Raw genomic sequence first — 21199 nt, forward strand, 5'->3', positions numbered from 1 at the left:
TCCTCCATGTCAGAACAATCTGGAAGTGTAGTTTGGATTTAAACTTAAAGTTCCCTGGGGCATGGTTTCTTCTTTTGTGTATTTTTGGGGCAGTGTGCTCAGTGCAGGGGACTGAGAAAGGTTTGGCTGTGGATGGCTCTATAGCTTTGTGAGGTTTGCCTAGAGGGTGTGGGCACAGGAAGCAGGGGTTGGGTGGCAAAAGAAAAACAGCCACGATTCTAGAACAAAGCACTGCGTATAAAGGGTTACTGCTAGGTCTTGGTAGAAAAGCATCCTTCAGAAGCCCTGGCCTGTGGGGCTCACTTCTCCAGGTCGCTGCCAGTGAGAATTCCTCAAACCCCTATCTATCAGATTTCCTTTTCCTTTGGTAGGGGTGAGAGACTCACAGTTCCCTTTAAAATAGTTTACTATTTCCATAGTGCTTAGAGTGATCCTAGAGGACAGTAAAATAAAGTTCAAAGAGCAATGTTAGAAGAAACCTCTGTGCATTCCTGGTCAGTCTGACTCGTTGGAACAGCTCATCAAAATAGGGGAGTGTTGTGTCCAGTCGTTCACTCCGCACTCTGAATCCCCAAACTCCTTAGGAAAGAAACTTATGTGCAATGATGCAAGTTCTTTATTTTCTAAAGTAACTGAACAATCCTCCACGGGAGACACTGGTGATCGCCTGTCCGCAGGGCTTGTGTTGTGTATTATTTTTCCGAAGTGGTAAAGGATTTGCATGGAACCACCCAAACCCTGGGACTGCGGCCATTTGAAAGCTTCTTGACAACCCAAGACTTGGGCTTTAACTCCAGATCGAATTGAGCCATGCTGGGTGGAGGGGTGATTTCAAAGAGGACCCCAGAGAGTTAGAGAAAGCTGCATAATGACAGACTTTGAAACGCCAGAATTACAGAATTAAACACTATAAATCAATTTACGACCATCGTAAATAATTCATGATCTCATGCTAAAATGTCACAGGGCCCATTTAAAATCACAGTAATCTTTTATGAAACCTCAAAAAGATTAATTTTGTCAGACCTTAAAGAGTGTATCATGATGACCATGAACGTCACTGAGGATCACAGGGACTGATGGGGAAAGTCAAAGGGGCAGATGAGAAAACCCCGCTGTGTACGTGCTCAGGGACATGCACAGAACGGCGGCCCGCCTGCTAAATGTTTAGAAGTTACTGAATTTTCAATTTCTTTAGTGTTCCTGCCATAAAGTCCTTCGGTCCCACAACCCCACCTTGCCACCAGAGATTAAGTAATTGTTCAAGTTCTTCTGATGAAAAGTTAGCAGGGAGATGGTTAAACAAGAATCCACACACGAAAACCTACATGTTGTACGATTCCGTTTCCATCAAGTTCAAGAAGACAAGACCAATCTGTGCTCGCATAAGTGAACCTCTGTGGGACAGGTATGAACTAGGAAGGGGTAAGAGGAAATCTAGGGGACTGGAACGATGTGGGAGTGTACCTGTGTACGTATGTATGTATCTACATGTGCAAAACTTATCAAGCTGGACACTTAAAATTTACATACTTATTGTATATGCGTCTCAATATGACAATTTTTAAAACTCAGGAAAAACCGTTGCTAACTATTTGAAACTTTCTCTGATGAGATGCTCAAACCACCCCCCCCCCGCCACCCCCCGAGTCTCCCCCTGCGCCTGTGCAGTGCTGGCCGCGGGGTCTCCTGACCAACGCTTAGTCTCTGATCTTATGGTACCAGGTTCTGACAGAGCCTCACGGTCGGAGCTACATTTGCCCGACTCTGTATGTGGAAAAGAAAAGCCTGTTAGCTTCTGATTTAATGGTCCTGACCTGTGGTCTGAACCCTGACTGAGTGCAGAGAGTGATGCTGGGGTGGGAGGCTCCTGTCCCTGGGCCTTGCTGAACGAGGGGCCCGGGGGTGCGTCGAGACTTCCTCTAAGCAGAGGCTTCGAGTCAGACACAGGAGTATGTTTACAAAGCAAGGTGTGCTTTACCTGTGTGTGTATGGGTGAGGGGGAGGGTTGAAAACATGCAAAACCGGGGAGAGTTAGCACTCATCCTTCTATGCTAGTCACAAAGAAGCCCTGGAAACAAGTTCCCCCCATTTTCATGGTGGTAAAGTACACGTACTATAACCTGTACCACGGTAACCATTTTTAAGCGTGCTACTGGTCGAGTAGATTCCCATCGTAGTGCAACCTCCACCACCATCCCTCTCCAGAGCGTTTCAACTTCCCCATCTGAAACTCTGTCCCCACAAAAGAGTGAGCCCCGCCCCACTGTCCCAGCCCCTGGCAACCAGCATTCTACTTCCTGCTTCTGTGAATCTGAGGAGGGCTCTCGGGGCCTTTTTGCCCTCTGGTGTCTTGCTGATTTCATGGAGCAAGATGTAGGGGGCAGGGGTGGGGGGGTGGGGTGCTCTGCTTTCCAACCTGGGAATTAACTGCTGATCATCGATTCGAATAACAACCAAAAACCGAGCAAAACCACACTGACGCAAAGTCATGCTTATACACGACAATCGCTTTGCGAGAAGAGGGGGGGGGGACTTTTCCTTTAAGCCCACAATGTCGTCAATAACTAGAAAACGCAAAAGAGGCAGTTCCGAAAAATAAGCAAGGGCGTGTCTCTGAAGAGCGAAAATCTAGTTCGAGCGCCACCACTCAGCCTGCTGGCCACGAGTCCTCAGAGACCTCAACTTTCTGCCCGTGGCCCCCAGGCCATAGACCGAACAATGGATTCCGGCTTGGGGACAGGCTTGCACAGCAGCCTTGAGAAAGAGTCTGACAAGACTGTCTTCTTTGGTGGATAGGAGTGGTAGAAAAGAAAACTTTCTCACTTGCCTGAACATAAGCTACGAGCTGGAGAAATGAAAAATAAGTTTAGTTTAAAAGGCTTTTCCACATACTTCGATCAGTCAATCTCCAAATTTCTACCTTATTATTCATTGTCCCTCAAAGGATGATGGGAGAGTTAAAGGTCGGGGTGGCAGGGAAATACTTCATTATTAATGCTTCCACCTTTGATTTAGTTCAGCTTACAGCCTTCAAAATCCACTTAGGAGGAAATGGGGGTGGGGAGAGGTACAGGAGGGAAGGTTCTGTTAAGACAGAGACCTGTTTTGGGGGCCCTCTGAGTATTGCCCTCCGTCACTCAACCTGATGTAACCCCTTCTGCTTTGAGAGCTCGGACGCATGCTCGGCTGGGCCAGCTTGGACAAGCCACCTCACCTCCCTAACCTGCGAGTTTCTCATCTGCAGTATTTGGCTAGACACGCGATCTGTGTGGGGCTTCTACAAACGTTGGAATGAGGCCACGTGTGTGACGTGCAGTGAATGGGGCTGTGATGGCCACCATCATTAAGGTGGGACGAAGCCCCTGAGCCTCGGAACCCTAGGTAGGCAGAATTCTAAGACCACCCCAAAGACCCACCCCCTTGCGTAGTCCCCTGAGTGTGGGACTCAGAGTAAGAACGGACGTCACTCGCACGGCTAGGTTCTGCCGTGCGGCCCCACTGACTTTAGGCTGGTGGGGCGGACCTAATCAGATGAGTCCGTAAAAGAGACCGAGCTTTTCCTGGAGAAAGAGATTCGACGTGTGAAAGGATGTGATGTGAGTGAGAGTCTCTGTAGCTGGTTTTGAAGAAAGAAGGAGAGGGCCACAGGGCAAAGGTGCTGGGAGCAGTCTTGGCTGTCAGCCAGCAAGGAAAGGGGGCCCTTAGGTTTACAGCCACAAGGAACTGAATTCTGCTACAAGCACGTGAGCTTAGAAGAGGACTCCAGGCTACAGATAAGAAAGTGGCCTGGTGGATGTCTCAACTTTAGCCCAGTGAGACTCAGCAGGGAAACTAGCCACACCGTAACTGGACGTGTGACCTACAGAACTGTCCAGACGTGTGACCTACAGAACTGCCAGCTAATTAGTGGGTGTTGTTTTAAGTCACTAAGTTTGTGACAATCTGTCACGCAGCAATAGAAAACTAATATAGAACTTATAACCAGATGGGGTACCAGGCAGGACCTGCTGAGCTGCCCAAGGGAAGAGGTTTGGACAAGTCTAAGGTACTATCTCGGACACTAAGTCTTCCCCTCTCAGCCAAGGTACCATTATGAAAGGGGTTATGCCAAGTGGACAGCTTTCATGGAAATGAACATCAACAAGGATGTCTAAGAACATTGTATTTGTTATAAAGCTTCCAGATGCTGGAAGGTGACAGGGAGGGAGGTGGATGAATGGGTCAGGGAGAAGGTGACACTGTGACCAAAAGAGCTTACGGCGGGTCATCTCCCCTAGACTTACGGGCAGCTCAGATGCAAACCAGAAATCAGGGAGAGATCCAGTGTTAGCCTGGCCTCAAAACCCAAAGACTGCGGAAGCGTTAGGCTGCGGAGGGGCCGGTTGAGACGGAAGGCTCATGGGAGGTGGCACCAGGAATGATGGCAATAACTTACCGGCCCCTATTTGTCCAGCATCCGCCACGTGCCGGGTACTCTCTATCCATTTCGTTTAGGTAGACTGTTCATATTCACAGCTGGGAAGAGGCACAGCTGAGATTCAAACCCAGTCGCACCCGACTCTGAAGTCCATGCATCTACTGCTACTCCCAGACGTCCACCCTCAAGGTCAGAGGCTGCGGGGCAGCCTGAGCCCATCCCCGGCTAAGGAGGGACAGATGTCAGAGACTTGTTTCAGCATATACCATTCAACGCCACCAACAGTGAGAGAAGTGTTTTCTTTCCTTAACACCCACTCTGAATGTCTACCCTGCCCTTTGCCCGAGTATAGAGGCTCCTGTGATCCCAGAAAACGTCTCGTAGGTTGGAAGGAGGCTAGTCATCCCAACAAGACTCCCCCTATCATGAGCCTTTCTGTCGACCTGCAATCTTGCTCCTCGGAGCCCCCACTCCAGCTCTTCCTCATGAATGACAGACCCTGGGCAACCTTGATAATGACCATGCGCCAGGTCAATAAAGTGGTTCTTCTGGCCAACCAGGTAGCCCAAGGTGAAACAGGTCAGCAAAGCAAGGCTGCATAGTCCTGGAAGTCTTTGGGGCCAGACAGACATATGCTTTTCTCACCCACTTTGGACCAGGAGGTCTTATGTCAAAGAGGAGGGCCGTTATGAGATACATTGCATCAGAAGATGGCTCTTATGGAAGGTGTTATGTTAACAAGATCAGCCATTATGGAAGGCGCCACATCAATAAGGAAGGCCATTATAGAAGGTATTATTCAACAAGGACAATCATTAGGAAAGTGTTATGGTCATGAGGATGGCTGTTACACAAGGTATTGGCATGGAAAGTGTTAAATCAACAAGAATGAACATTATTGGTGTTCACCCATTATGGATAAAGTTATATCAACAAGGATGGTCATTATGGAAGGTGTTACATCAACTAGATGCCCATTATTGGCCCTTGGACAGTGCCAGTGTTGGGACTTGCTAGTAATCTTAACATAATTATGCCAGAAATTCAGGGAGGTAAAAAACTAAGTTGAGAGACCAAGAACATTGAGATGGGGGTTTGGAGAAGCCTGATCCCAAAGCACATTGAATTAGCAGTTGGAAGTAAAAAGCAGATGGTTATTCCTGAGAGAGAGACTGTGGTTCAGAGCACTTCCCTTTTTATGAACCATATTCTTCCCTCCCAGCGGAAGCCGGTCCCGACTGCTAAGTGCTATTGTTAAGGAAGGAAGAGAAGGATAGAACACGCTTCAGCTAGAAAATCCACAGTAATGAGGCATTTCACCCTCATCCGACGACATTCTGCTTTGCCCTTATAGCTGGTTTCCAGTTATAAATCAAACATTGAAGGATTACTCTTAATTACATTTTTCCAACTGGCAGATCACTTAGCCAAGCTGTCTTTTCAGAGACGATGGGAGAATGCTTTTACAATATCAAAACGCTGTGGGGTTATTGGTTATGCATGACAGAGCCACACTTCTGCTCCAGGGCCCATTTCAGGGGTGTGATAAAAGACACCATGGACCTTAGACACCAGAACACCTCGTCTTCCTCCTTCTCTTTTCCTGCCTACAAAAGCTATTCTCCATCCCCAGGACTTAGTGCAATTCTTATTCATATCTCTTGTGCTGCACTTATCACACCGAACAGTTGTCTCAAACTCAAATGCTTTAAAGGGCCCGGGCAGGTAATATAAATGAGAAAAGCTGACAGAGCGAGGAGGAGGACCTCTGTTGAATCAGAGGGTGCATGCTCTGCGAGATACTTTGTAAGCAAGCTGTTTTCAAAACACATCAAACAGGACTGGACCAAGGCCCCCAGGCCACCCCTCTGTAGGGCCTGATTTACATGTTGAATTCTTTCTGGATAGCCAGCCCCTGGAGAGAAAAGGACGAGGGGTGTCTACCTCTGCATGTCCACCCTCTAGCACAGGAAGCCTCTGAAATCTGTGAAATCGAGGGAATGTTACCAAAAGGCCTAGGACGGGGCTAGATCTTTTCAAGATATTCTAGGTAAAAATGAAATCCTCTAGGCCTGCTCAGCACCAGGCCATAAAAGTGGATAGGGGGTTAAAAATGCGGCAAGCTATTCTTCAAGAACGGACGCTCCAAGTGGAGCAGGCAGCTTTGGTCCTTAATTTTTTGAGTCCTAGTAACTTAGTACGTCTACTCCATCCCCTTCCTCATAACCAAATTCTTGCAGGAAGCAACCGCAGAATTTTTTTAAAAACAAGATCTACATTCAAGATTTTTTTTTTTTTAACACGACAGAACTATTGACTGCTATACTCATATCAGGATTTGAATTTTTTTTTAATTCAAAACTATTGTTAAGGCAAAATCGTGGTCATAAAAGGCAAATCAGCGGTTGCCAGGGGCCAATGGGCAGAGATTGACTGCAAAGGGGTCTGGAAGGACCGTGCGGGGTGATGGAAATGTTACGCCCCGCGTTTGACAGGACTCATCGCGTAGTGCACTTGAGGTTGGTGCGATCTTATGGTATGTATGTACATCATACCTCAATAAAGCTGAAAAATATAGTTTACATTTAGATAAACGATACATGAGGCACAAAGTAAAAAAAAAAATGAGACGACCAGTAAAAAGTCTTTGTCTTATCTTGAATCCAGTGTGGTTGCCAGGGGCAACCACTGACACCAGTTTCTTACACGTCCTTCCACAGCAATCTATGAATAACGTAAGTGTAACCTATACGCCACCCCTATTTTATTTTATTTCACTTTGCCAAAAGGTAGCACGCCATAGTCCCTATTGTGAGCCTTGTGGTTTCCTCTCCGTAATATATCTTGGGGATCACACACATCAGTACACTGAAAAGCATCGTATTTTTTTTTTTAATGGTTGCATAGCATCCCACTGTTTGTTTAGACGCACCGTCATTTATTTACCCAGGCTTCTCACCTTTGGGTTGTTTCTAGTCTCCAGCTATTGGGGCAGAGAGCGGAAGACACTTACCTAGAGTTTCAAAGTGTCAGTGGGATACACCTTCCCCGGTGTCCCGGGTTCCTGGCTGGGACCTGGATTGTATTCTTCCGGAGGCAGAGACCAAGGAGGCCGAAAGATATTATTTCAAGGGTTCAGTTGGGTTGTGGGGGGCTTCTGCAGGGTGGCCCCAGCACTTTCTACAATCTGAAAAATGTCTTCTGTGTTCTGACCCATTGAGAACTTGCTCCCGACAGATTTAGCCCCAGGCTGAGGCGCCTGATTGTCAGCAACTTCCAGGCTCGTTGGGCAACCCTCCTCTACCTCTCAGCGGGGATTAAAGGCAGGGGCCCTGCCAGGCTTCTAGAGAGATCCAGTTCTGGTTTCACAGCCCGGCACATTCTAGCCTCTATCAGTTTTGGACACCTGCTCACAAAAAGAGCTGTAATCCTCGGAAGTCCACTGGGGCGTTTTTATCCTTCCTCACGTGTGCTTGGATATGACATGTAAGTTACATAAAACTGGCCAGGTCAGTTCCTTGGCTAACAGGAATGGCGTGTGTGTGTACATGCGTGTAGGAGCTCACTTGCAAACAATTTTGTATTATTTTTTATTTTTCAATTACAGTTGACACATTATATTAGTTTCAGGTGTACAACACACACTTGCAAACAATTTTTAAAAGCCTGTTCTACAGTCACCGAGAAATGTCCTTGCAGTTTTTAGTCCAGTAGCTACGGTTGTAAGAATGTCCGTCCCCCCAGATGTCCTCGTAAGTGCCCAGAGCTGACTGCACTGGGGTAGTAACTGAAGTTCAATGGGTAGTGGCAGAAACCCAAAAACATCCTACCGGCTTCCAAGGGTGCCCTGGTCACAAAGACTCTGACCTGGCAAATTGGTCCTGTTGAAAATCTCAACGTTCTTCTCAAAGAGTAAAGTCATGGCAACTCCCATTAACTGGGGGGTCTGTTCTGGGTCTGAACCCAGACCCAGACTTACAGATTTTATTTCATTCAGCCCTCTAGCCCCCACCCGGTGCTGCCACCCACATTTTGTAGCAAAGGACACTGAGTCTTAGGGAGGCCAAATGACTTGCCCACGTCACTACTGACGTGTTGAGTCAGAATATGAACCAAGCTTTGCCCAACCCCAAAGCTTGTCTGGATGAGGTCATTTCCAAAAATCCAGAGAGCAACTGCGAGCCCAGCGTGGTCTCTGGTTCAAGCCCTTCCATTCTCTGCCCCTCCCCTTCTCCACCAGTTTCCGGTCAGGAATCTGAGTCCTTTGGGACGTGTGGCTGGAGGACATGAGAAACGCTGTGGTGAGCAGAACCCGGGAGACAACGGTGCATGAGAGACGCCAGGTCTGTGCCTCCGAGATGCTCCAAGGCCCAACTCCAGTGGGACCTGCCAGCCGAGCAGTCAGCGGTGAGGCCAGCCTGTTACCACAGTGTCCCAGGCCGCCCGGGGCCTCCAGCGCAGCGCAGACTTGCAGCAGGAGCAGCAGCATGGTGCGACCCCTCCCTCTGTGCCCCGGCTCATGGCCGCTCTGTGGCCGGCGAGTGTCTGTCTGGGTCCAGGAGATGCCTTGAGCCTTTCCAACTTAGCCCTTCACGGTATCGCCTCTGCATCTTCTGTGATGTCCCGGGGCCTCTCACCAAATGTTTCTGAGTTGGTCACAGATTCAACACCCTTTTAGCCAAACATCCGTGTTTGAAACAGCACGACGTTCCTGCCACCGGATCATCAATGGAAGACGAGGTATCTGTCTGGGTGAACCCAGCATGTGCCTGGACAGATGCTGTCCTCGCCCAGCTCCCAGCCAGACCGCACACTGGCAAGAGCTGCAGAAGCCTCCTCACCGTTCCAGGCGTTGTGTGGCATCGCACATGGCCCATGGGCAGACGCAAAAACAGACAACAGCCTGACCGACACTCCAAGGAGTCTTTGGATGTGGAAAGCTGATGAAACCCTTATTTCTGGAGATAGTCTTCCGTCGTTCCAGACAAAGGCAGCAGACGCCAACCTCATACGTTTTTGCAGGAATTTCCCATTTGACCCAGAATGCTTTGACCTTCTGTCATGGGAGGTAGGGAGGATTTGCACTTCATTTAAAACTTAAAAGTTATAGCATCTGTGCTCGTGGAACAGTTTTGTTTTCTTGAGACATTTCCAAATTTATTGTGTAAAGGTGTTCATGCCGTGAAGCGAGGCACTTAATGGCCTCGTAGTCATATTATTCAGTTGCATTTCCTTCTGGCATGGTGGACGGCAGGTCCGGGAGACAGCCCCTCCCTGGACAGGTCAGCCCAACAAAGCTTTCGCTGGTGTCCTTGGCGTGGGCTCCATTCAGGACAGAACTGATAATGTGCAAATTATTTTTTAAGTGCAGTCATTGAAGGAAGAACTTGCGATTTCACAAGTTTCCGAAGTGAAATGTCTATAAAGCAAAGTCTGATCTCGTGCTGTTCTATCACCTGCCCAGCATTGCTGTTTAGAGAAAACCAAACCAAGCCAAACCAAACCACAGAGTTAGGGTACTGTGGAGCCAGGCGGCTATGCTGGGAGAACATGCAAGGCGATACGAAGTCTTTGTCACCATCATTTGTGCTGCCAACAAACTGCCCTTCACACCGGAGGCCTCTCTAGAGCCACATTTCCGGCCACACCCTAGAGCCACACTCTATGGAGGCCGGAAATGTCCAGCACGACTACCTTCCGGTCTTTTCTCCTAAGCTCACGTGAGACGTGGACAGAAAGACAGCAGGATAGCATGACTGGAATCACGCTGCGCGCACGTGCGCGCGCGCGCGCACACACACACACACAGAACTTTCACTCTGCTTTGTTCGCTGTTTCACAAGCAGTTCTCCATCGTTTCCTGGTTATTCCCTTGAAAGCTGCCGGAAGTGGAGCTGCATTCCTGCAAACCCACCCACAGCTCCGTCTGCTCCTTCCTGAACACATGTCCAAAGGGACCGCAGAGATTTAAGGGCATGTTCTGCGCACTGACGGCCCTGGGCTGTGGGGAGAGGCAGCGAACCTGGACCACTGGGATGGTCGCTTCCAACCCTCTGCGGGGACACAGGGGCCTTCGGGCCGGTCTGACAACTCACACTGTCTCTTTTTTTTTGACTTTCCGGTTCTCCCAGTCCTCACATGCTGTCACTGGGACTGCGTTCACCTCTTCCTCCCTTATGTCTGATTTGCATCAGCTGTGGGGCCAGAAGGCCTGGGCTGGAGAACTCTTGTCTGCTGTCTTCCAACAGCATGACCTGAAGTCAGCTAACCACGGTAAGCCCGTTCCTTCTCCTGAAAAGACTTGGCATGAGGGGTGACCATTTGTTTGTTCCACAGAGATTTATTAAGTGCCCTCTACGCACCAACATGGTTCCTGCTGCTTACCTCATGGGGGTTGAACATGGACCTGCCTGAGCTGTTCTGCCAGCTCAGGGGTCTCCGGGAGGTCCCCCCAAATCAGCTTTGACTTAAATCAGCTCAGAAAACATCCGTGCTGGAGTTTCCTCTGCATAGTCCAAGCCCCGACATTAAAGACTGGAAAACTGAGGTCCAGAGGGGCCAGACAGCTTTTCCCAAGTCATCACACAGACTGCTGACAAGAACTGGAGTTAGAACCAGGTGTTCTGACTCTCAAGCCTGGTGCTCTTACCACTCCGCCCTCTGCCTTGCCAACTGGATAATGCCATCGTCTTCCAGGGCTCACACCTGGGTTACATGAGCGTCTGCTTTCTGGTTGGATGGGGCCAAGCCACAGAGTTCTAGCCCACAGGAAGGCAGCAGGAAGGCTGTGATCAACTCCCATTCCTGGACCACAGAAACCTCTCATGCGAGACCTCTCACGTTCTTATTTCTCCTATCGGTTTTCTTCCATCAGAGACTTATGGGCATGTCCCATGCAGTGAAGACCCCAGGTTCTGGGGCGAGGCAGAGATGAACACAGAATGAATGGATGTGGACGAACATGGGAGCCACATGTTGAAGACAGTGGAGCCAGAAAGAGGAAGGAGGCTGGGTACCCAGATCCCTGCTGGGAGGAGATGCCCCCGTCTGGGGTCTAATATGTGTGAGCAACAAACATCTATTGCTTTTGAGTCATCGTACACATTTGGGTTTGTGTGTCGCAGCAGCTCAAAGTGAGCCACACCTTAACTATCAGACTCATCAGTGTAAAATGTCAGGAGGAACTAATCCCTTATCAACATAAACATGAGAAGCTACCAGAGCCCACGCCCGTCTTCTGTCTTCTTGATATATATAGTGCTCATGGCATCCTGATTACTTGACGCGAAGCAAATATTTGAAAGGAAATTCAAAACGTTTCCCTCCCCTAAAGCTGATGGTCAGTTTCGACTGGAAAGAAAGAAGGACGCAGTGATTCGCAGTGCGGGGTGGCTCAGAGCCTGCGCTCCGAAACGACGCTGGCCAGATGCACAGAGAGCGCCGCCGCCTAGCAGCTGTGACCTTGGGCGAGTTGCTTCACTTCTGTTACTCACTTTCCTCCATTTGCTCTTCGGAACTTTCTTCACAAACCCTTTGACCCAGTAAGTCTTCCCCCAGGAATCTCACCTGCATCAAAACTTGTCCACATACCCAATGAGGCCACCTGTTAAGATGGTCCCTGAGGCTCTGTTTATAGTAATGAAAGACTGAACACGGCCCACCAATAAGGGGCTGCGTCAATGTAACCTGGTGTTCCCACAACAAAGAATATTGCGCAGCTGTGGGAAACAATGTGACAGCTCCCTATGCTCCGGTATGGAGCGGGCACCAAGATGGATTGCTAAGCGAAAAAAATCAAGAGCCTCTGAGACGCGTCCTGTACTGTACACTATATCGATGCTCCTGCTTGTGTAAAGAAGGGAGGTACATATGTTTATAAACATCTGTATGCACAGAATAATAGCTCAGGAACGATGCATAAAAAACCACGGCTGCCTCTGGGATCGGAGTTTGAAGGGGACATAGTTTTCCCCCACACACACACCGTTTTGTGTTATTTGAATTTTTGTTACCATGTACAGGTCATTCTTTTAAATTGTCCGAAAGTTAAAAAACACATACACTTTCCTGGAGACAAACGTGAACACAGCACTCAGTAAGTGTAGATTGTTTTTAAATGAAAGAAAATGTCTGGAGTGCCGACAGTGCCTCTAAGACTGGCCAATGCTGTCTTCCGTAGAGCGGCGCCTTGCACAGGGACACAGCACACGCGCCGGCGTCAGGGGCCCTGGGCTGGGATCTCAGCATCGCTACATGCCAGCAGGGTAACCCTGGGCAACTCGCTCCACCTCCCTGTGCCCTCTGTACACGGAGGTTCCTAAGTGGACTTGCTTAAGGATGGAGAGCTAAATGATCAACAGCTCTGCTCAAGATCACCTCCTCAATTTACATTTTCTCAGGAGAAAACAAACTTAGTCTTTATAACTCAGACATCGTAGCATTTATGTTTCATCCACCAAAGTTATTTTTAGCTGATGTCTACTTAGGGAACATGGATATTTACATCTCTATATCCGACAGAACATTTTAAACAAGACGACGGAAGAAAGTTGCGGCTTACGTTGCAAATATGATAGGCAGGTGTCAGGATCAAGCGGTCACCGACAGGGGATGCAGTAAGTTATCGTACACAAAGCGACCGTTTGCGAAGAGCCCTAGGAAGTGGTTTGGCAATCCAGAAGTGACGTCTTCTGTAAAACACTCCAAAGAGCGCCTGCCTGGCACAAAGCAGATGCTCACTGTGCGTTAGCTACGACGACGGGCAGCGATTTAAAAAACCGGTGCACCGAATACAAAACCCAAAGGTACAAAGAGGCGAGGAAGGAAACGGGCTCTGCTTGCCTGGTTGTCTAGGATGTTGCCAGCTGCTCGGGAGAAGGTGATGCGCTAATTACAAGGCTGTAGGAAGTGGTTTGAAATAATTTGATCGTGGGGTAATTTTTATAATTTAGAATGATACTTAAAGGGTGTGAAATGTTTCTTAATCACCTGGGCAGACAGCCTTAGCCACGGGTCTCCCATATTAGGGGTCTTGACATCCCCGACCACCCCACCCACCTTGATCTCAATCACGGGTCCTTCTGACCAGAAAACTCTGCACACTCTCCCCTCTCCCCACCCCCTGTCCAAACCCACGTCAGCACTGCTGGGCAAAGTCGCAGGTGAGGCTTGCTGTAAGCCAAGGGACTCGGTTGCACTGCCGAGCACTGCTGGACTCTGAGTAGCATCCAGCTGGGGTGCTCCTGAGATTCTGGAAAATCTAACACTGTTCAGAGCCCACTTGTTGAACTAAAGGGAGGAAAATGCTTCTTCCACGGATGGTAGAGGAACAAGAGCGGCGACAGCCCGGGAGAGTGTGGAGAACACACTGCCGCCCGGATGTGTCCCAGGACGACGGCACAAGCTCTCCCCGGGGCGGCCGGGAAATACGGACCCGGCGCTCCAACAGGTTCTGCACTCTTCAGCCCTGCAACTCTGTTTCCAGACTTTTACCGGGACAAAACAGTCAAGAACGTGCAGAACAATGTAGCCACAGAAACACATTCTCAGATACGCTCAAATGGGATAACCCAGCTTCTCCTATTTTACAACCTGGACAGAAAGGCCACATCATTTCATGTCATTATAAAACTTGTGCTACATAATGTTTAATGTCTTTTCCCTGAACAGACTTATCGAAATTGATACAGTCCCCTATTGTTGGGCATGTTCTATTTTTAGTGGAAAAAATGGAAAGCAAACTAATTGTCCAGCAACTGAAGACCGGTTAAAGCCATGTGGCGGATGGTCCCATTTTTGGTATTAAACACACACGCGCACACACACGCACACACACAGATTGTGCACCAAAGTGACCAAAGTTTGGATTGCTCGCAGATAATTTTTTCCAACTTGGTTATATTTATTGCCATTTTTTTCCTACTACAATGACTATATATTACTTAAAACATTTTAATTATTGTTTTTGACTTCCTGCCCCCACACTGAAGTCTGGGAAAACCCTAAAAGAGTATGTGTGTGTGTGGGGGGGCAGGGTACAGTCATCACAGACGAAGTGGCAGCATCTGAGGTGAACCCTCTGGCTCCGAGTCACGTACACCCATGGGACTCATCAGCCCTTCCAGTTACACATTCCGGCTGCTCCTCGAGGATCTGAATGGGAAGAATGACGAACACACACCCCGGGTGAGCAAACACTTCATTTGATATCTGCCCACATTTCTGGCAAGAAACAATGGCGGCAAGAATGGGGTCACTGACCCAGACTCTGGCATCCGTCTGGGTGGTTCTTGGAAAGCCATGAGGCTGAGCTGTCGCCCAGGCTGTGATTCCAACTTAACCAGTCCCTCACTCTTGGAAGCGGGGCAGCTGGGGAGAATGTCACCCCCACACAAATACCCTACCCCAAGACACGGACTCTCCTTTCCTTGTCAGCTCTGCAGTGAGGCCAACTTCGTATTCTCTTTGACGGGGTTCTCTCTGGCTTTCTCCACCCTTTCAGGACCGACTCCAGCAACTTCTCCAAGGCCCGCACCGGTTAGACCAACCCCAAGACTCCTGGCTAAGCAGACGCACTAGGCAAATGCTCCGTCAACACAGGCATCACCCTCAGCTGGGTCTGGCCACACAGGGCCAGCTCCTGAGACCAGCGAAAGGGTTTAAGAATGGGAAATGGGAAAGGTTCTAGCCCTCCTCGTATTAACACACCAAACCACGAGATGTGGCTCCCGCCGTGGAGAACTTCCCGGGAGGAAGAGATGCTGTCGGAGCTACTGGAGACCAAAAGGCAGCCTCTCCAAGGCCACTGGGGGAAATCAGATCTGCGGCAGGAGCTAGTGCTGTCATTGTCGTCAGTAGTAATCCCTTGACCGACCCTCGACCAGAAACATCTCCAACAATTCCCAGAGTCTTAATACAGCTCCCAAGGACGCGGACACGCATTTTCCTCACACACACATCCATACACATCTTCCCGCGCTGAATTGCTCTTTATTCTTAAATCGATTATTTTTTTCTTCAAAGGACACCTTGAAGACTCAGTCTTAAAAATACGCACACAGCATTTTCAATGCGGTCTTACGATGCTCTCTACCTGCTGCGCAGCACCAAGTCACCTGATGGAGGCTGAGAAGGAAACCAGGAAGCTGGATCCACCACGATGGCCGTTCCCGCAACGCCCAAGTTCGCCTATTTTATTCCTCAAATTAGTTTACCCCCGAGTTCGCCTCCCTGCCGGACACAGACGGCCCCTTGGCTGCAGCCAAGGGCACTAATCACGGACTCAAAACGCTTCCTGGAAAAGCTCTTTGCTGAGCACAAAACCTGTGCCGGTCTCAGGAAAGGCCTCGACTCAAGTTCTAACAAGAAACCAGGTTATTCTAATATTCCCAGGGCCCCGCGGGCCACCTCCTCGCAGGCAGCGGCAGCTGGGAGGTGGCGGTCCCTGCCCCAACCGGAACGGCTGGAAATTCAGACACCTCTCGGGACCGCCTCGCGTGGGGACCCCCTTCGGCCACCGAAGTTCGCTGCAGTGAGCAGCGGCGGGCGGGGCGATGGGGGGGTGACGGGGCGGAGGGGGGGTCTCCGTGGCCTTCCGCCGGGCGCCTTCGTGTTCTATTCATGCCCCTGAACTTCGGCGGAGCGACAGTGGAGCGTGCGGACAGGGAAAAGGGTGACCCGGTCCGATATCCGGGCGCCAATCCCCGGCTTGCCGGCACCTCCTCTCTGGCCCAGGCGAGGAGGTGGAGGGTGGGCCAGAGGGGAAAGTCCACCCCCACCCCCACCCCCACCACACACACGCCCCGCCTGCCCAGGAGCCCGCGGTGATCCAGGTAAAGCTCCCCAGCGCGCGGCGCGCCACCTCGGGCAGGTCCCCGGGCTCGGCTCCCGCGCGCTCTTCTTCCCTCTTTCCCGATCGGCGCGGGGCTCGTCCCCCTCGACCGCGGGCCTCCCGGGTCCGCGACGCCCCCGCGTGCCTCGCTCGGCGCCCAGGGCGAGGTCGTCGGAATCCAGGAGGGCACGGCCACCGCGCCCGACGCGGCGCGCCCGGGAGCCGGGGCGGCTCCGGAGTCCCCGCGCCGTCCGTGCATGCCCGCGCCCCAAATCTGCACCCTCCGGCGCTGGCGCCCCTCCGGCCCTCCCCGCCCGGCCTGGCGCGGGCCAGCCCGCCACCCCGTCCGCCCAGCGCCGCGCGCGCCTTCGGTCCCGCACTCACCGGCTCCGCGCGGCGGGCGCGCCGCCCCCAGCAGGAGGACCCCCAGCAGCGCGCGCGCGACCCCGCAGTGCGGGCGGGCCATGGCTCCGGGGCGCCTCGGCCTCTGCGGCGAAAGCGATGTGGCCCGTGGTGCGGAGCGGCGGCCTCGGGCGCCCAAGCCTGGCACCGCCGCGCTGCGCTGCGCTCCACCCCGCCTCGCTCACCTGCGTGCGGGCGGGTCGTGCCGGGCTCCGCCCTGCGCCACAGGAGCTCGAGCTGGCCGGACCTGTCCCCTCCCCTTTCACCTCCTCCCCTTCCTGCTTCAGCCCCCGCCTCTGCCGCCCGGGATGCTGGGACTTGTCGCCACCTTCCCGGGCTTGGTCTTCCCTCTCAAGGCTGAGAGTGGTCAGGTCTTCTTGTCGGAAGGCGTGAAGGTCGCGGTTGGCGGAAGCCGGTCTGTCTTCCCTTCGCTGTCCAAAACGAGGCCACTGTGCTTCCCATTTTGCACGAGCATAGTTGTGGTTCTCCCAAGCCGTGGCTCCCTGCTCTGAGCTCTCTCCTCTGCTACCAGACCTGGGCTGAGGCTCCCTGGGCTTTAAAATCTCTGCCACCGCTGCTCCTCACAGGACTGCGAGCCTGCAGCCCGCTCCAGGCACTTCACCCGCGGGGGCCCTAAGGCTCCCGGCGACCCTTCCCCGTTACAGACCCAACGGCCTTGCTGACTTATGTAACCTGCCCGAGGTCTCCCCGCCAGTGAGTCATTTCCAGGCAGGGTTTGACAGCACAGGAAGGATTTTCTACAAATGGAACTGCGTTGTTAAATTTATGAAGAACGAACGAATGAGGGAGTGAGTGAATGAATGCATGAGGCTGGAAAGAACCAACGGGTGCTCACGGGCCGCTTTCTTGCATTGTGAGTGGGGGTATTACTGGCCCTACGGGTAGGAGGCATTCAAGCCAGTCGTTGGGAGTAAAAATATCAATGGCGACCCACCTCCTTTCCCTCCTCCCCCCTGCAGGTTTGCCTCATGTCTACGGTTTCTGTGGGTCCACCTGCCATTCTGAGGGCCACACACCAAGTCCAGCGTCACAGGGCCACGGGGAGAAGTGGTGAGACTCTCAGCTGGCAGACCACTGTTCTGCCAAGATGATTCCGTGGAGCCTCTGAGGCTACCTGTGCCTGGGGGCCGCCCGAGGCTGGGCCAGGGTCACCCAGAACGAGCTGGGAGGGCTGGGATAGGAGCCAGAGCAGGTGCAAGAGCATCGGTCTGCAGTCCACTCCCAACCTCTGTTTAATTCCTGGGGAAACTCAGCCTCTCTCCACTGACCCTGCTCTCAAGATCACCTTTTAGGAGCTTCAGCATCTTCCCTCTCTGCGTCTTCAATGATGGGAATAAAGCAGACTCTGTCTGCAGGGAGCCCGCAGTCTGTGAGGGAGGCAAAGATGTCCGGACTGGGGACATGAACCCACCCAGCCTCTACCTATGGAAGGGACTGGACTGTGTGCTGAGGGGACCTCGGAGTGTATCTTCTAGCCCACTGTCCTCATCAGGCAGATAGATCAGGACACTGAGTCCTAGAGAGAAGGAAAAGGATGAGAGAAGTAGGGTGACTCTTGGCTTTCCCCTATGGAATTGAGGGCAAATTCATCAAGAGAAAGAAATCTTGAGAAAAACCTACATCCTTTCAAAATGTTTATTCCGACCAGGAGAGCGAAAGCAGATTTTGTCCGTTTTTCTAATCCAAAGCAGGCATCTATCCCCAGCATCTTTTCCTAGCATCCATAACACTATTATTTCCTACATGTAATAAGAATAATAATGGTAATAATTAATAATAATAATAATAGTGACTGTTGATTTGAAACTATTAGAAATACTGTTTGACAAATTTAAACCTAAGGAACAAGTTATTCTGTTTCTTCAAATTTTGCTTATCTGGCCCCTGGGATAGTGAAATTAACTTTCTGTACGTGATGTGACAGTCAATAATTCTCAGGTGCAAAGCATTAGTGATGGTCCCAGACAATGGCGGCAAAGAGAAAGGGATAAGAAAAGCAGAGAGGCATCTCAGCATCCTTTGCACGACAACCCAGCTACACAGTTGAAGTCGGGATGTCTTCGCTCCTGGAGCGGAATGTAAGCGAAGCGTTGCCAAGGTGGGGGAAATGGTTTGTCTTCACAAATGTGGCTGAATGGGAGGAGTCAAGTTTAAAAGATCATTTCTGAACTGGAAAAAATCCAGGCAGCTGAAGTCTGTTGCCAGAGAAAAATGACGGATCGAAGGGTGAGTTTTAAAAGACTGTTCCATCTAAGTTGACCCTTCCAGAAACACCCAAAAAGCTAAAAAAAACAGGGATTAAAAGAAAAAAAAGAGGCCTAAGCCTACGGTGATGGGGCGAACAGAAGACAACAGCAAAATCCTCTTGGAAGCCGGAAAGCAGACGCATAAGCGGCACCTGCCTTAGGAGCCTGGAGACAGCAAAACCTTAAGCCAGTGGTGGGGAAAATAGAGAAAGAGCAGGATTTGTCGGTGAAATTCTCTAAAAAGTGAAACTAAACAAGGAAACGACTCAAGAAGACAGCACGAGGTATTCAGGTATTCGGAAATGGGAGGGTGGCGGGGCGGGGCGGAGGGGGGCGGGTAAAACGAAGGAGCCAGGGAGAAAGCCCGAGAAGTGTATCCGGTTCCTGGAGACTGTCCTCCATTCCTTGTGACTGGGCAACTGTCCCCTCCTTCTCCCCAAGAGAATCTTAAATGTTTTCTAGAGGGTTTAAACCGAGGGGTCTGGGCTGAGGAGTGCCAGGCATAGCTGAAGGCCTAGGAAAAATTCTGAAAAATAGGTAGATAAAGGGAACATACTCATTCTGAATGCTAAGCTCCCCAGCACCCTGGCCCCACCTTGTCTCCCAGAATGTGCCAGAGAGGACTTTACCATCGTACTGGAGATGGAAAGAGTCTTTTTCTAGGGAATCTGACCAGCTCAAGAGGAAAAACTTAAAGATATAGACATTAATCCCCATCAACAGGCTGACTGCCATGAGGCTCCCAGTTGATAAGCCTCACCAATTCAGCTTTTTAATCTCTTACTTTTAAATATGACCAGACAATCACATAAGTCAAGATGCAATCTTGATTTGTTTAGACACTTAAAACATGAGAATCCACACACAGTAATACTCGCTGTTCATGGAAACACTGTGTTCTGCCCTACAAATGCAGCAATTCTTCTAATTCTATGTGCATGATCCTTACTAAATATAAAGAACAAAATGATATGGTGCATTCATAGTTTTACATGCTGCATTACCCATTTATTTCTGACAGGGAAAAAAAAAACCATTTTTTTGATAAGGCATAACGAGAACTGGATGTTCCACTTAAAATTTTAGTTTCCATAATTGGAAGAATTTTCCACAGGACTAGCTTCTGGTGCTGTTCATGTCAAACCTGATTCCTCCTCCTCCACTATCCACGTACTTCTGGGGTTGGGCACTGTACCACAGGCTCAGAATGTGATCCCAGCTCTGGCCTTGCTCCATCTGGTCACCTTTCCTGGTGAGTCTGCCCAGCGGGTTGGGAGGAGTCTTCACAGAGGCCACTACTACAACGTGAGGGCAAGCAATGACTTAACTGCACACGAAAGTGACCGTGACTCACGTCACTATCCCACTGAACTCCAATTAAAGGCATCCCCAATTCAACTTCCTTGCAGTCGGATCCTAAAATGCCCACAGCCACTCGGTGCTGCATTGCATCAGGGGTAGTGCGATGGATGGGAGGTGGGGTAGGAGAACTTCTTTTTTTTTTTGCCGCTGAAATATGTGCATTTGCAAATTTTACAGGAAACATATGACCAAGTGATCGCATGCCCTTGGAAGGGGCTGCATGGCGACATTTGGACTTTCTTAGCTTCATGATTTATCTGCCTTTGGACACAGGAAGCACAAGATCCAGCCCAAGGGAGAAGCAAGAAACTCCCAGGGTGACCTGTACCCAACTCAGAGCACCTGGAGTCCAGACCGCGTCAGGTTGTAAAGCATGTGGGCAAGGATGGGCGGGGGTCCTTCTCGAGTGAACAGACGGACAGAGCAAAATCAAGTGGAGCTGATACTTTTATTGACAAGATCTTCAAATACTAATAGCGTTTGGCCGAGATGCTCCCACCCCACACCTCAGCATTCCTGAGCAATCAGGGACAAAGAGCCTGCACTGCGGAGTGACATGCCAATCCTGGACACCTACCCGGATTTTTATGTAGGAGAAAAATAAACTTTGCTTATCAAAGCTTCTGTGCTTTGGGCTTCTAGTCACTTGTAACTGAACCTCATCCTGAGACAAGCATAGGAGATTTTTCTGGTCCCGCGGAATATTAGAGGGAGAGCAGACTCACCCGATTCACTGCAGATAGGAACTTGACCTATGCGGGTAATGTGGAATGGCTCAGCGACTATTGATTCTGCAGTCAGATGTCCTTGATTCAAATACAGGCTCTGCAACTTACCAGCTTAGGGAGCTCCTTTCATGTCTATGTGCCTCAGTTTCCCTATCCATAAACCGCGACTATGAGAGGGCATCCTCCACAG

General features: G+C 50.4%; 1 protein-coding gene and 1 long non-coding RNA gene across 4 annotated transcripts in view; one reads left to right on the forward strand and one right to left on the reverse strand.

The window, feature by feature from the left end:
* CDCP1 (CUB domain containing protein 1) overlaps positions 1-16878 on the reverse strand; it is a 52047-nt gene extending 35169 nt beyond the window's left edge. The window contains exon 1 of one of the 2 annotated variants that reach the window (XM_016141329.2): positions 16838-16878. Coding sequence is in view for 1 of the 2 variants with exons in the window: in XM_036219441.1 (XP_036075334.1) it covers positions 16635-16716 (82 nt within the window). In the remaining variant the exon portion in view is untranslated. Of the gene's footprint in view, positions 1-16634; positions 16794-16837 lie in introns of those variants that run through there. The other variant, XM_036219441.1, reaches the window with a different exon arrangement.
* Positions 16209-20988, forward strand: LOC107509085. Of its 2 annotated transcripts, none has more exons than XR_004950490.1 (3): positions 16209-16251; positions 17633-19203; positions 20459-20988. It is a non-coding gene; the product is annotated as an uncharacterized LOC107509085 (long non-coding RNA). The 2 variants fall into 2 exon arrangements; XR_001596447.2 differs by lacking the exon at positions 16209-16251 and adding an exon at positions 16948-17526.
* The last annotated feature ends 211 nt before the right edge of the window (positions 20989-21199 follow it).

The sequence above is a fragment of the Rousettus aegyptiacus genome, unplaced genomic scaffold, assembly GCF_014176215.1.
Source record: "Rousettus aegyptiacus isolate mRouAeg1 unplaced genomic scaffold, mRouAeg1.p scaffold_m13_p_4, whole genome shotgun sequence".
Classification (NCBI taxonomy): Eukaryota; Metazoa; Chordata; class Mammalia; order Chiroptera; family Pteropodidae; genus Rousettus; species Rousettus aegyptiacus.